At 40.4% G+C, this 15,561-nt stretch overlaps 1 protein-coding gene across 15 annotated transcripts in view; it reads left to right on the top strand.

Annotated features, from left to right (window-relative positions):
* LOC145431980 (uncharacterized) overlaps positions 1-15,561 on the top strand; it is a 51,934-nt gene that overhangs the window by 18,954 nt on the left and 17,419 nt on the right. For 4 of the 15 annotated variants that reach the window (XR_013912317.1, XM_080308555.1, XM_080308556.1 and 1 more), the window contains exons 15-16: positions 6-35; positions 1,857-1,904. Coding sequence is in view for 14 of the 15 variants with exons in the window: in XM_080308555.1 (XP_080164681.1) it covers positions 6-35; positions 1,857-1,904 (78 nt within the window). In the remaining variant the exon portion in view is untranslated. Of the gene's footprint in view, positions 1-5; positions 36-1,856; positions 1,905-2,140; positions 2,656-3,983; positions 4,028-4,185; positions 4,472-5,227; positions 6,508-15,561 lie in introns of those variants that run through there. The other 11 variants (XM_080308560.1, XM_080308559.1, XM_080308561.1 and 8 more) reach the window with 11 other exon arrangements.

The raw sequence follows: 15,561 nt of genomic DNA, 5'->3' as shown, positions 1-15,561 counted from the left end.
TTCAGCCGAATACCAAAGCACTGATCAAGCACAAGGTAAGATATTTCAAATTATTTGTATAATAACTGCATTTAACATTTTACAGTAGTGAGTTTTCTTTGGTTTAAATTTCACAAGTTTACCAAAATTTACCAAAATTTGTTGTTAATCCAGAGACGTTGCTCATCCATGCCATAGCCCAATTGACTCCACTGTTAATTGTTGGTCGTATTTCATACTGCTGCAACTTGTGCCTGAGGAGGAGAGGACTTCATTTAGAATTCTGAGAATTTAAATCAGGGGTGCACACACTTTTTCAGCATGCGAGCGACTTATGAAATGACCAAGTCAGAATGATTGACCTACTATGAAAATGCAAAACATATATTTATAAACATATGGAGTATTCATTCAGGCATGTTGCATAACTGTATGAACCCATATTACACAACACAACTCTGTACATTTTTTGATATTACCTTACTCTGATGACTTGCACTGAATGGAATCAACCAGGGATGCACAGTCTGGACGGTAGCTGCTGATAGTCAGCCTCAAGTACACTTTCAAATAATCATCAGTCATGGTGGAACGGTATTTGGACTTAATAATCTTCTGGGAAAAGGCTGAGTCACATGAATAAGTGCAGCTGCAGTCAAGGAGGTAACACATTTCCTAATGTTGGGGTACTTTTCCTCTGCAAGTTCCAGAACTGTCCGTTAGCCCTGGACTTAAACTCAGCTTAGTGTCAAAATCTCATCCTCTATTTCAGAAAAATTCTGGTGAAACAGTGTATAATTCACCTGTTTTTCTTCATTGGTTCATTCGAAGACTTCTCTCCTAAGCCACTGTGGAAACTACACAGCATTAAGAAAATAAACACTCAACGTAAGACACAGCACCTAAAATGACACTGTACAAGAAAACAAAGATAAAATCAATAAATACCTTGTTGGCTGCATGCTGCAAAAAGGGAATTACTCCCCATTCTTCTGAGGGTTCCTTATAAGTGTCTAGTTAAAGTCCATTCCACTTAACTTTCAATAAAGAGCATTACGGCTCATTCTTGCTACCTGCTTGCAGGTGTTTTCTTAGGCTTCCAAAAAGGAGACAACAAGACTTGTAAGCAGGCTTGACCTTAAAAATAAAAGCACCATAACTTGAACTACATAAAATAACATAAATAATGTACAGCTTAAACAATTTACAACGATGACATGGACCTTGACAAGATAAAGAAATGATCTAAATTATATAAACAATATCATCATGCCAACAGCTACACAGTGTTTCAAATTTTGATGCGAGTGGATCAACCTCTGCATCTTCCCAAAAAGGGTAGCATGTGAATGTATCGACTGCATCCATTATCTCTTTCATGTGGAGCAATTTTGCGCATAACGCTTGTTGGTGTATTATGCAGCGGTAATTGAGGAAATCCGGAATAACATTGTCCTCCCTGCACCTGGCAGTCAATCCATTTGGGCAGGGATAGCTCAGTAGGTAGAGTGGTGGCCCCATGATTGGAAGGTCGGGGGTTCGATTCCCCTGAACAGCTACCCTGAGGTACCCCTGAGCAAGGTACCGTCCCTACACACTGCTCCCCGGGCGCCCAGTGGCTGCCCACTGCTTCACTGAGTGAATGGGTTAAATGCAGAGAGGGATTTTCCCCACGGGGACCAATAAAGTACACCTTCTTCTTCATTTGAGTGGCAAACCATCCGTGGTGATGGACACCAATTTGTATACTGGGAGCCTGGTTTTCCCAATAAATTGATTGAAAGACTGAAGAATGTTTCAGTTTGCTAGCATAATGAAAGTTAAAAAGTTTGAACATTTGTTAAGAAACTAAAAACTTTCCTTGTTATTTTTAACAGCTGCAGGATCCTCAGTGGGAGCAGCTGCTGTCAGCTCTCAGTCGGCTGGTAGGTTCATCAATATTACCTGTTCTGTGGTTTTATATAATGTGACACATAGAACGCTGATGAATCCTAGTGAACCGTCAATCACACCTTTTTCCCGCCACAATTTTACTTTTCGTTAGCTTACATACTTTGTTCTGTCTTCAAGTTTTCATTCTAAAGGAGGAGCTCTCAGTCTCTCAGCTCTCGGTGGCAGCGAGTCACTAAACTCAATCCTGCTTATATTTATTTCTTTACAGAGATAAATATAATATTCATGTATTCAGCCCTCTGTGAATCACTTCCTTATCATGCTGGAGGGGTTTGTGAGTCCCAGGCTTTTTCCTGAACAGCTGATTTCCTCCAACAGAGTGATGATGGTTGTGTTGTCTTCTAACTTCATGAAGATTAACAATCTGAACAGCAGCCTGTTTGACAGGAAGTCCAGTATCCAGTTGCACGATGTGTTCCTGAAGACCAGAGTGACGAGTCTGCCAGTCAGCTTCACAAACAGCCTGCTGAGAGAGAGTTTGTTATATTTCACATGTATGAAGAGAGAGTGCAGGGCAGTGAAGACGACATCATCTGTGGCTGTATTCAGCTAGACGACAGTTATTATTAAAGCTAACGCCTACTGGTAGATCAGCCCAGTAAATACGGTGTTTCTGTGTTTTCACTGATTCATCTGTTTCACTTTCAGATGAATCCCAAAGAAGTGGTAAAGTACAAGCTAAGATGTTTCACATGATTTGTGTATAAAAAGAACTGCACTTTGTGTTTGGCTGTGGTGGGTTTCCTTTGGTTGCTGACCTCATATTTGAAGTACTGCAAAATGCCAGGGAATGAATGAATAAGCTCTTGTTCAACAATGGCACCAACCAGCTTTTCCAAATCTACTGATGCTGTTGACTGGACTGTCAAAATGCATAAATCGAGTCAGTTCTATTTTACCACCAGATTTTAGCACCAGTTAACGAATGTTTTTAGATGTTAAAGAATTCAACAGAACTTGTGGTAAAATGCCAAATATAGAACTGTACCACATAGTGCCATTTTCTGTATGAAGCTGCTGGCTCTGTGGACATGAGGACGATCAGTTTGAGATATTCTCAGATATCTATTGTTTGCAGCACTGAACTGGTGTCCCTGACTTGACTGAAGACAGGCGGGATAGAGTTTTATCCTTAATGGGGACGATGTTCAGGAAACTGGAAGTGTCAGCAGGTGTTCTAAGGAGCTCGGAAAGAAAAGCATCTGGACGCCTTTCAGTTTCTTGAAGACGTTTCAGAAGCTTCTTCAGTTCTAAGAGCGACTGGTGGAGCGTCCCAGATTTTAAGCCCTATGGGAGTGTCCCCAAGAGGGTCGTGGACCCCCTATTGATCCTCTGCCTAATCACATGAGCAGTACTAGAAAAATTACCATTCCTGGTGCAACTCTGTAAGCCTTAGTCTTCTGCAAGAACAACACATTTCACAGCTGTCTGTGGCTGTTTTATCATGTCATCAATACTTGCATGCAATGTGGCAGCTGTTGGAGAGATGTGATATAAAACTCTACAGAAAGATCCACAGTAAACACTGGAGTGGAGTTTGAATCTGAGGCTGAAGAAGATGAGGAGCAAGACGGTGCACTGAAGTGCTCGCACTGTGTACACTTCTCTGTCTCGCTCACCTTCCTGTGAACTCATCAAAATAATGCAGAGCAACAAAAACTGCAACCTGGGGCAGTCCTTATTAAGGGTTACTTACTGTGGACCACATCTCAGAGTGTTCATATTTAATATCACTGATGCTGTGATTCTTATATTTACATAACACAAAACTAAGAATCAGCTGGACAGGAAATGTTTGAAAGGCTGCCTGAATCATTAAAGAAGGGTCTGATGTGATCAGCACCTGGATGTGAGCTGATTGTCAGCAACGTTTCCTTCACTTTGTCTGGAGTCAGTCTTGGCTGTTGGATCATAGAGAGTGATGGATTCAGGATTTGCTGATTGGGCATTTTGTGACAGAGAAAAGTTGTTTCATTTATTATGTATCATGTATTTATTTTATTACAAAACTTTACAAGTAAAGATAATCTCATTTTTATGTCCTTTCTCAGAGGAAAACACTGTGGACAAACATCTGTCTGCACAGATGCAGAAAGTAAGTAGAACCAAATGATTCTGTCCTCACACCACAGCTTCACTTAATTCATTACTTATACCTGTTATTAAAAAATGATCACGTGTGATGGTTTTGTTTACTTATTAATCAGTTATCCTCTAAGAAGGTTATTATTAAATCACTTTGTTTGTTCTCAGGCATTAACAGTCCACTCAGACAGAGAGAAGCTTTTGGAAATGTTGGAAGATCTGAAAAAGGAGGAGCTTGAAAAGTTCAAGTGGTTCCTGCGGGACCGTGATGTTTTGGTGGAGCTCCAACCCATCCCAGAGAGCCGACTGGAGAAGGCCAGCACCTGTGACCTGGTGGACCTGGTGGTGCAGACCTACACAGAAAAGTCTGTGGAGGTGACCAAGAAGGTTTTAAAGAAAATTAACAGGAATGATCTGGTGCAGAAGTTATCAGACAGCAGCTCATGATGCAAAGGTAACAATCAAAATGGCATCATTGATTTTATGAATATTTTACTTAATCCAAAATACTTTTGTATAGTTAGATTTGTAGCTTCTGAATTTATTTTCAGTGCACTACATGATTGTAGTATGGAAAGTAGCAGAGAGTCTGACTGCCTGTCCAACTGACTCTGACATGAGGGAGAGTTTATAATGTAGGAGCAGATTTGAGGTTAAAATACAGGAAATAACATCTATTTGAAAATTACTGTATGTGTGTGTGTGTGTGTGTGTGTGTGTGTGTGTGTGTGTGTGTGTGTGTGTGTGTGTGTGTGTGTGTGTGTGTGTGTTCGTGTTCTTAGGTTGATGCAAACATGAGGATGAGATCAAGATTTTTGAAGCATTTTTTTTATTTTAATATTTAATCTCTTCATTTTATTTTAACTTTCTCTTTTTAATTTTCTGTTCTCATGTTTTTATTTTCTGCAGAATTATTTCAGGTTTAAACGTGTAGAAATGATCTGACAGTGATTTCATTTCCTTCTTTCATAGAAACACATTCTGTTTGTTTCTAGCAGCGCAGTTTGTAAAAAGACGGCATTTGTTGTGCTTTTCTTTGTTTTCATTTATACACTTTCAAATTTACGATAATTAGATCATCATGTTTACAGATACTCACTGTGAGACAAACACTCAGGTTTATGTGGTTTTTTTAACTTCTGTAATGTGTGATGTCATTGAGGGGCGGTATCCTAATACTGCTGATCTCCAGTTCTGGCCCTTTTCACAGAAGCTCCACCCACTTGTCCCTCAAACCTTCTGCTTGTGGGAAACAGCCAATAAGAACAAAGTTGCCTTAAAGGGAGAGGAGTAAAAAAGAAGCTTGTTTCAGAGAGGATGAGGAGCTACAACCAAACCAAGTATAAGAAAAATGAGGATGATTTTGAACTGTGACTCAGACAAAGCTACTCGAGTACAGTCCAAAATTAAAAATATTAACCTGAAAATGAGCATTATATGTATAATTACATACAAAGATATCATGAACAGCTTTATGATTCTCATTTTGTTGAAGACGATAAATCCATGTCACAGTATAAATGTGCCACATAAAGAAAAGTCTTCCAGAATAATTTTACATTAACACCATATGAACTCTGTTATCTTCTGTCTTTTGTTCTTGTGGTCGATGCTCAGTCTGGTTTGGAGTGAAGCCTGAATGAGAAAAGTTTCCAAGGTTAGAAGTTACTGAGGAACATCATGACCTGCATCTGTTACTGCCATGTTTCTCACATTTTAAGAAGTTTTGACGACTGCTTTGAAGATAAACTGGAGAATTTTATACTTTTTAATCTTTAATATCCTGCTTTAATCATTGTTTTGTGTTTTTTAATTCCCTTTTAAGCACGTCACTAAACATTTTATATTGGCTTTCTACTAAATATAGAAACATAAATACAATTGTTCTTTATCAATAAAATATTTTTTCGGATACATCAGGGAGCAACATTGGTGTCTATTAACTATTTACTGTCAGAAACTCGTTCATTTTTTAAAATTTTAAAATCTGTAAAAACACGTCTTTCATGTTTATACGGTGAAACTTTTGCTGGAATGAAGCGGCCTAAAAACAATGAAACAATGTACAATGAAGATCACTCAGTAAGATGATTGCTGTGCTTTTGTATTTTAAGAGATGAGATGTTCAGGTCAGTCTTTATTTTCCTACAGGATCATTTTGATTTGCAGCATCAGTCAGTCAAACTGAAATATCACAAAATGAGAAAGATCAACACATAAATAACAGTAAGAATGAGGAATAGTTAAATGAATGACTAAAAGTACATTAAAATGATGGAAGCAGTCAATAAGAAACGTTACAAACATCAGAAATGTCAGACCGGGATCGGACGGCTTTATTTACACAGAACTGGATGTTTCCTGACTCTGAGGACTTTATTCGTCTAAGGAAGAAACTCAGACTGTTCCTAAATGTGTCCTTATATTTTGACTTGTACGTACAAAGTTTTATATGGTTTAATTGTTATTAAAGACTCCTTTTTACCCTTGTTTTCTGGTTCGTTCGTTCATTTAAACTCCAGCCTTTCTGGAGCGTTCAGTTCTACAAAGGCTGATCAGCGTCGACTCCATCAACTCCATTTTAATCCAGCAGCACGAAGAACAAGTGTCAGTGAGGTTTATCTTAATCATTTAACCCAGTTTACATTTTCCACCCATCCATTATCCTTATTAGCCTATCCCAGCTACCACAGGACGAGAGGCGGGGTACACCCTGGACGGCAGTCTACTACAGAGAGACAGACAACCATTCACACCTATGGGCAGGTTAGAATCACCAGTTAACTAAACCACACTAACTGCATGTCTTTGGACTGTGGGAGGAAGCTGAAGTACTCGGAGAGAACCCAACAAACACAGAGAGAACATACAGACTCCACACACAAAGGTCTGGTGGTGGAGTCGAACCCGGGACAGTGGTAACCCCCCCGTTTTGTCCTTAATAGATAATACTTTATTAATCCTGAAGGAAATTATGGAAACCTGTAACCTTAGCAAGTTTTATAGTTTACCTTTAAAAGACAAACTGAATTATTCAGCTGTAACTTCATAGGAACAAAATGCAGGTGGAAATAACTGACGATATGAAAATGTAACCTGTGATGTGTGATGTTGGACATCTTTCATTCAAAGGTTGCTCAAAATCATTTAAAGACTATATTTAAACATGTGACGCTAATTTCAACATGAAGGAGCAAACATCCATGTAGTTGTGTAGATACGTGTCAGGATCTGCTGTGTCACCATCGCTGGCCCTGCACCTCCTGCATAAGAAGTGACCGGCTGCTTCAGTCCTGCAGGTACAAAATGACTTTTTCATTTTCCAGGTGGTAACTATGACGACTGAGAAGCTGCTCACTTGGATGAATTCAAGTCACTGATTGAATAGCAGAAAGATTCACTCCTCATCTCAAGTAGCAAACTGAAAGCAGCAAACACTCAGGATGTAGTGAATGTGATGATGGAGAAGTACAGCCGAGAGTGTGTGGAGGTGACCAGAAAGGCTTTAATGAAGATGAGCAGAATCTGGTGCAGAGATGATCAGGTATCACCTCAGGAACCAAATACAAGTCAAAAACAAATAAATATGTAAAAAACGGACACATGGAGAGGATGGAGAGCAGACAATACATGCCTGCAGGTCCTCTGATGGACGTCACAGTCACTGCTGGGAAGTTAAATGAAGTTCACCTGCCACACTGGATCTGCATCAGTAAGAGGACATGAAGACATTATTATTTAACAATAAATTACATTTACGATTCAAGTTTTCTTGTGCAGATGACGTCCCTGACATATTGGACAAGTTTGCAGTCCTTCACATAGATGACTGTGGAGATGTTGTGGAAAAAGTGTCTGATTTTCTCTCCAAGAGCGCTCCTGATGAAAGTGGGCGTTCCTGTGGAAATCAACTGTAACGTGTTGATATATCAGACCAACACAGCTTTCCTCACACTGCATGTTTATCTGATCCCACGTGATCCTGGGCTACAGCAGGTTATTACATGTTTCACAGTATAAGAAGGACAATGTGCAACAAATAAATCAGCAGACAGTAATATTACAATATTGGATCCCTGTAGCATCTTTACACACACACATATAAACATATATATTCTCTCGCTCTGTAGACGATGGAGAGAAGAATCCTGTGGATACAAAATCATCCGAAAGCCGCATCCAGAAAAGTCCTTGAAAATGTTTAATTGTTTCACCCTAAGAGCAGATTTGGATGGTGCAGAAATCTGTCCTCAGGTATGTTGAATTTATTTACTGCTCATTTGATCCCAAAACAATTTATAAATCTGTGTAAGGTCAGTAAATATATTAGTCTGTTTAAATTATATGAATGAATAATCATCAGATTTCTCTCCCTCAGTGGAAAAATATCTTACAGGTTCTGACTTTATCTTTTCATTCTTTAACAGGCGTTAAAGCTCAGATATGAAAGCAGAACTCCAAATTTCTTTGAAGTGTACATGAAGAATCCAGACAGTGACTTCCAGCTCAGACTGACGCCAGAAAGAGCTTCAGTCAGTTTGGACCCGCACTGTTAGAAAAGGTAAGATTTAAGCACGTCTACAAAACTGTATCATCACTGTACCACGTTCACTTTGAAGGTTTATTTTAGTGATCATTATGCAACACAGGTGGCAAATGTTCCTGTGATCTCTTTATGCTGGTAACTAAAATGTGAATGAAGAAATAATTCAGATATAAAATAAACACCTGTTCATGGTGAAGTATGTAACTGATGTATTCTCACCATGAAGTAAACTCTCCTGCTGTCTGACCATTAGCTCCAACATGTGTTGACACTGAGCAGTGAGTTGTTGTCTTTGCACCAAACTGCACAGCTGTGCACGGCTGATCTCCTCCAACAGAGTGATGATGGTGGTGTTGTCCTCTAACTTCATGAAGATATTCTCTCCATGTCTGTGAGAGCAGTCATGGCTGTTCAACATGAACAGGAGGGTGCTGAGTGCACGACCCTGGGGGGCTCCAGTGTGTAAATTGTATCATTTAAAGATGAACTGACGATGTCATCAGCCATGTTTTTATCCATGACTCAAACTGTCATAAATTTATTTTCAGATTTCATTATCTTCTATAAAGTAAAACATATATAGCAAACATTTATTGTCCTTAAAAATAAACCAGAATTAAACTCGAAGAATTAAAAGAATTTAATAAATTGACCTTTGAAACTGGCTAAACAAATATTTAAACACTTTAAAGTCACGATCCTCCTCAATCAACTTACTTTGTAATTAATCTGCAAAGCTTTGAGCATCAGACTTCACCTAAAGTACCTAAAATGAAATCAGGATCATTTACATGATGTCACTGGCCTTAATTACTGATTCATTAATGTGTGTATTAGCCTTTTGTTGCAGCTGATTTGAATTTGTTATATAGGTGACTGTATCTATATTCAAACTGTACATATTTTTAAATTTGCATTTTTAAAATGTAAAACGACCCTCAGGACTCTCCTCTGGCATCAAGTAAAATGTCAGATTTTAAATTCTAGTGTAATGAGTATTGCACTGTGCCTGTCTGCAGTAAAAAGGGTTTGAATGATGAGCCAATAATATCTACCTGAGCTTCCCAAAACAAGATATCAAACACGGTTTAGGAATCAAACATAACTCTACTTTTCTCCTCCCTCTTCTTTGAACCTGTTTTCTAGTTTTTCTAGAGGCAAAGTCATTTATTGCATCATTGCAAGAAATATGATGTCCACTCGTCTCCTGTGCCACTGAAGATATCAAGTAGTTATTTATTCACTCGAGCTTGGAACTCCCTTCTGTGGATACAATGAAGTTATCATTGCTTTGGGGAATTATATTTAACACAGAGAGAGAAGCTCAATTGTTTGAATTTATTTACAGTTTTCAAAAAATTCTGACCGTAAACAGCTTTCAAAGCGTTGATATTATTTGAGAATATATATCAGGTGATGGAATTTAATTTAAAGGTTTCTATGTCCCATTGAGCTATTTGCACTAACTAGTGACAGTATAAAGGTAACACAGTCGTAATTTTGATCTCAAATTTCTGAGAGAAATAACTGAATTTAAAACATGGCAGACCTCAGGCCAGATTTAATTGGTAGACATATATGCATGCAATATGAAATTTATTATCCCAGATAGTCTAAGGAGCAAGGGCGTAGATTTGGCATGGACGGAAGGGACATGTCCCCACCAATAATTTGATCTATTCGAGTAAAGAAAATCAAACCCGATAGAAAGAAAAGAAAAAAAAAGATCTGTCAGCGTCTCATTCACCCAGCGGTGCAGAAAGGGTTAAATTACGTTCTCTACTGGAGTCCTACCTCATGTGACAAATATGGCCAATGTGATTGGCTGAGCCTTTCAGGGAGCTCTGTTTAGTTTTAGCAGCTGCAAGCCTGCGCTGCCAGGAGGAGAGGAGGATGGCAGCAAAAAGGAAGAACCTGGATATAAGAAAGTATTTTTCAAAGAAACCTGCAAGTCACTTAAAGCCAAATTAACTCATAAAATGTGTCCGTCACAATAACGTTACAGGCTGTGCTAGGCTTTGGCCCACATCAGTCTAAAATTGTATGTAACCATGAATAACGTGTTTTGGAAACTAACTGCACAACAGGCAGCACTATTAGTTCTCTCAGTCTCAGAGCAGCATTTCTAATTTTGATTGAAACTGTCAGAGAAAACGGCAGCCTCGAACAGTATTAGTTTACAGAGGCTGTTAGAATTATATGTCTAACGTTAAAATGTTGGTGACACAATAATTACATCCTAATGGCACTGACGTATTCATAGGGTTAATTTTTGAGACAAAATGTCATGAGGAAGTCATGCTTTTGCAAATATCCACCTTGTAGTGCAGTTTGCACACATTGTTTTAAAAATGCACTCAGCCTACAAACATTACTGATCAGTCAAGATCTGCACAAAGTCACAGAAACACTGAAGCAGCTCCACATTTTATTCTTATTGTCATGTATGTCCTATTTGTCAGGTGACAGCAGAACCAACACAAAGCTCAGAGAGCAATGGTGATACAAGATCACAGGTGAAATTTGATGATGACTTGTTGGTTCATGACTGTATTTGAAGCACATGTGTGACTGCATGTATGTGGAATGTCTCACTGTTATTGATCAGGTGACAGAGGCAGCTCTGCCATGTTGTAGCTCAGACAGAGGTGGAGAGGTGAGCTCACAGGTGACTGACTGATGATTTGGTGCTGTAGATTAAATAGTATTTATTATCATGACAATTGTTAGGCTGCTGATGTAAATTGATTCATTAGTGTATTTGACAAAGAATCTGAATTGACACGTCTCACGTTTTATATGGCACAAATCAATGTGTTATTTTATCAGGTGGCAATATGTCCTAGTGCAGTCAGAGGGGAAGAGCCAGGGCCAAACATGAGGCACATCAGGCACTTAATAATAATTTTAATCTGAGGATAGAACGCAGGTACTGAGGCTGAAAGAAGCTTCAGTGCTCTCAGAGGACTAAAAAGTTGGCTACGGTCAACAATGACTCAAATGAGATTAAACAATGCTGCTGTGTGTCCACCAGGAGAGACTGGACAGTATAGATGTAAAACCAATATGCCAGCAGTTTATCTCAGTTAACGAGAGGAGCAGGCATGTGTTTGGCTGCTTCACACAGTGGACATTGAGTTGTGTGGGACACCAGTAGTCCATGTTGCTGTAACAGTAGTTCATGTTTAGAATAGAAAATCTCAGCTCACTGACTTGATCGGGGCAATAGTGCCTAAAATGTTGCATAATCTTGCTGAGAGATCTTTTACTTTGTGGTAATCTTAGATGAGTAGTTTTATGGACAAAAACCAGCAGGTCATTCAGTGTTCCCTTAGTGCTAATGTATCAGAGATGTTGGTGTGCTATAACTGAAGTAATGTTGTTAAGTCCTTAAAGTCATATTCTTTTATTTTTATGACAGTATTTGAAGCTGTTTTTATTTTTGTATGATACCTGATTTATATGGAATATGGCTGAACTAAAGCCTGAAATACTTAGTCAGTCATTTGTTTAATAGTAATTTAACATTATATCATTCACATATAAAACTATGAGTTGTGATTTTAAATGGTTTAAAAGCATGTAGAATAGCATATGTAGGCAAGTATACTTCTCCTTTTATCAAGAAGCAAAGACAAAAAGGGGAAAAAAAGAAACAGGGCAGGGTTCGGTGGTTGAATCATCCGTCCCCACCAATGCCAAAACCAAATCTACGCCCTTGCCTGGTGTAATGTTTTTCAGCTAAAAAGAAACATGGCCTGACTCCTACCTAACTATATAAAGAGCAACTGAAGGTTAAATGCAGCTAATATGTCCTGTTTTAAGCCAGGCACTTACACCTCCACTCCCCTGCGTCTCAGCCACCATCGCTCTGGCAGCAAGAGCGCCAGAGCCAGAGGAGGGGGGAGCTGGAACAAACCATTTTGGGAGGGGGGAGGGGTTATCTATACTTTTGTTGTTAAAATGTTATGTCTCAACCAAGTACTGTATGCTTTTTATATTTTTAGCAGTGTGTCACACAAACAGCAAATATTGTCAAAAAAAGTAAGAAATCTTTGGGGGTGCTTTGATTCATTCAGCACCCCCGAAAATGGGCTAAAATCGCCCCTGCTCCAAACATTGTGGTGTCTCTACTGCTGCACTTGAACGTGTCCTCACCCACAGCATCTCATCATGATATAATAGTTGCAATAGGTTTGCAGTGGATAAGAAGGATTGCAGAAATTCAGTCATGGCAGTATAAAAGACAACTTTCATGCCTGAAAATGGGTCAGAGGTGAAAAGTTGTATTTTCGGGCTTTGAAAAGTATCATGTTGAAAATGAATCTTCCTTTAACAAACTGAACAATTTTCTGTTAATCAGAGGTGGAACAACCATTTGAATTGCACATGTCTGTCATGTGACCTCTGTTTTTGCCAGGTAGAAACGATGGAGTCTCTCATTCAGCTGCTTTCAGAGACACTGGGGAATCTGAGTGACAGCGAGCTCATGGACTTAAAGAAAGGCCTCAAGAGGAAATATAACTCAGCCGTCCCATGGAGGTTGCTGAAGGTGGCAGACCCGCAGGACACAGTGTTTTTAATGTTACAGGCTTATGGCCAACAGTCAGTAAAGAAAACCATGGAGATGAAGATGACGGATCTGACTCAGCAGCTGTCAGACAGCAGCTCAGAGCCAACAAGTAAGTAAATAGTTAAAAATACCAAAACTTGTTCTCAACATATTCCCTCATCCTCTCTGTGCAGAGCTCAGCTTTTATTCAGTAAGATGCAGAATGACAATCATAATGTAATCAATTAGACTGGATAGCTCTTTGGGTGGCTCGGGCCCATCGTCCTGTAGGCCCACCACCTGCAGGGGGCAGTGCAGTGGGTGGGTTTAACATGTACTGAGTGGTGGTCAAAGGCAGAGGCCCTTCTTATCCAATTCTCAGTTATATGTGTGTCCTCAAAAAAGTGGTTCATTTGCCTGAATAATAATAATAGTGGTCTAAGGAGCTTGGAAAGAAAAGCATGTGAGTGGGTGTTAAGGCATCTGGGAAGGATCTCAACACTGGATTATAGATGGCAGACAGTTGGTGTCGTAAACCACCGCCACTGTTCAAAGATGGTCGCTCACAGTGGACAGAAATGGCTTCTTTCACTCCTCTTTCAAACCATCTGTCCTGTCTGTCCGTGTGTACATTGGCATCCTCGAGGATGCCAATGTACACACGGCTTATGACACCAACTCTCTGCCATCTATAATCCAGTTCTGAGATCCTTCCCAGACGCCTTAACGCCCACTCACATCCTGGGGCGTCTGACCTCAGGAAATCACATGATAGGGTGGGGCCAGGTTTCACATTGAGCTCACCTGAAACCCTGGCTGATTGTGACCCACACCCGTTTTCACACCTTGGCTCATGTGATTAGGTAGAGGATCATCAGGGGGTCCTTCGTCCGTCTTTGGGGGGAAACTCCCACTGGGTTTAAATCTGGGACTCTCCACCATTTGATCCTAGAACTGAAGAATCAGAATCAGAATCAGAATACTTTATTGATCCCTGGGGGAAATTATTTTTTGTTACAGTGCTCCATTTTAAACCAACATTAAGACAAGACAGACAATACACTAACTAAGAATAGTACAATATATACATATATATACATACATACATACATACATACATAAGTCACTCATAAATAAATAGTTGGAAAAGAAACATGTGTAGTTGTAGCAGTAACCAGTGTGTTAAGTGGATGCGTTGTACAGGGAGATGGCCACAGGCAGGAAAGATTTCCTGTGTCGTTCAGTGGTGCTTTTCGGTAATCTCAGTCTCTCACTGAACGAGCTCCTGTGACTGACCAACATGTCATGGAGTGGGTGGGAGGTGTTATCCAACATTGTCTTTATCTTGGACAGCATCCGCCTCTCCGACACCACCTTGAGGGAGTCCAGCTCCATCCCCACAACATTGCTGGCCTTACAGATCAGTTTATTAAGTCTGTTGGCATCTGCGACCCTCAGCCTGCTCCCCCAGCATGCAACAGCATAGAGGATCGCACTGGCCACAACAGACTCATAGAAAATCCTCAGCATTTTCTGGCAGATGTTGAAGGACCTCAGTCGCCTCAAAAAATAGAGACGACTCTGGCCCTTCCTGTAAAGTGCTGTGGTGTTTTTAGCCCAGTCCAGTTTATTGTCAATGTGTACTCCAAGGTATTTATAGTCCTCCACAATGTCAACACTGACCCCCTGGATTGAAACAGGGGTCAAGTGTTTCCTGGTCTTCCTGAAGTCCACGATCAGTTCCTTGGTCTTTGCCACGTTGAGCTGCAGATGATTCTGCTCACACCACGTGACAAAGGAGTCGACCACAGCCCGGTACTCTGTCTCATCATCCCTGCTGATGCATCCAACCACCGCAGAGTCATCAGAAAACTTCTGAAGATGGCAGGTCTCTGTGCAGTGGCTGAAGTCTGTGGTGTAGAGGGTGAAGAGGAAGGGGGAGAGGACAGTCCCCTGTGGTGCCCCTGTGTTGCTGATCACCTTGTCAGACACACACTGTGGGAGACGTACATATTGTGGTCTTCCTGTCAGGTAATCAACAATCCAGGACACCAGAGAAGCATCCACCTGCATCGCTGCTAACTTATCACCCAGGAGGGTCGGCCTGATGGTGTTGAAAGCACTGGAAAAGTCAAAAAACATGACCCTCACAGTGCTCGCCGGCTGGTCCAGATGGGTGTAGACACGATTGAGCAGGTAGATGATGGCGTCCTCAGTTCCGAGACAAGGCTGATAAGCGAACTGAAGGGGATCCAGATGTGGTCTTACTATGGGTCGCAGCTGGTCCAGGATGAGCCTTTCCAGGGTCTTCATGATGTGGGAGGTCAGTGCCACGGGCCTGTAATCCTGGGGGCCACTGGGACGTGGCGTCTTTGGTACAGGGACGAGGCATGATGTCTTCCACATCACCGGGACCCTCTGCAGACTCAGACTCAGCATAAACAGT

This window comes from Astatotilapia calliptera, chromosome 11 (genome assembly GCF_964374335.1).
Source record: "Astatotilapia calliptera chromosome 11, fAstCal68.1, whole genome shotgun sequence".
In the NCBI taxonomy this organism is placed as follows: Eukaryota; Metazoa; Chordata; class Actinopteri; order Cichliformes; family Cichlidae; genus Astatotilapia; species Astatotilapia calliptera.
The sequence above is the reverse complement of the archived record's forward strand: the minus strand, read 5'-3'. Positions and strand labels throughout refer to the sequence as shown.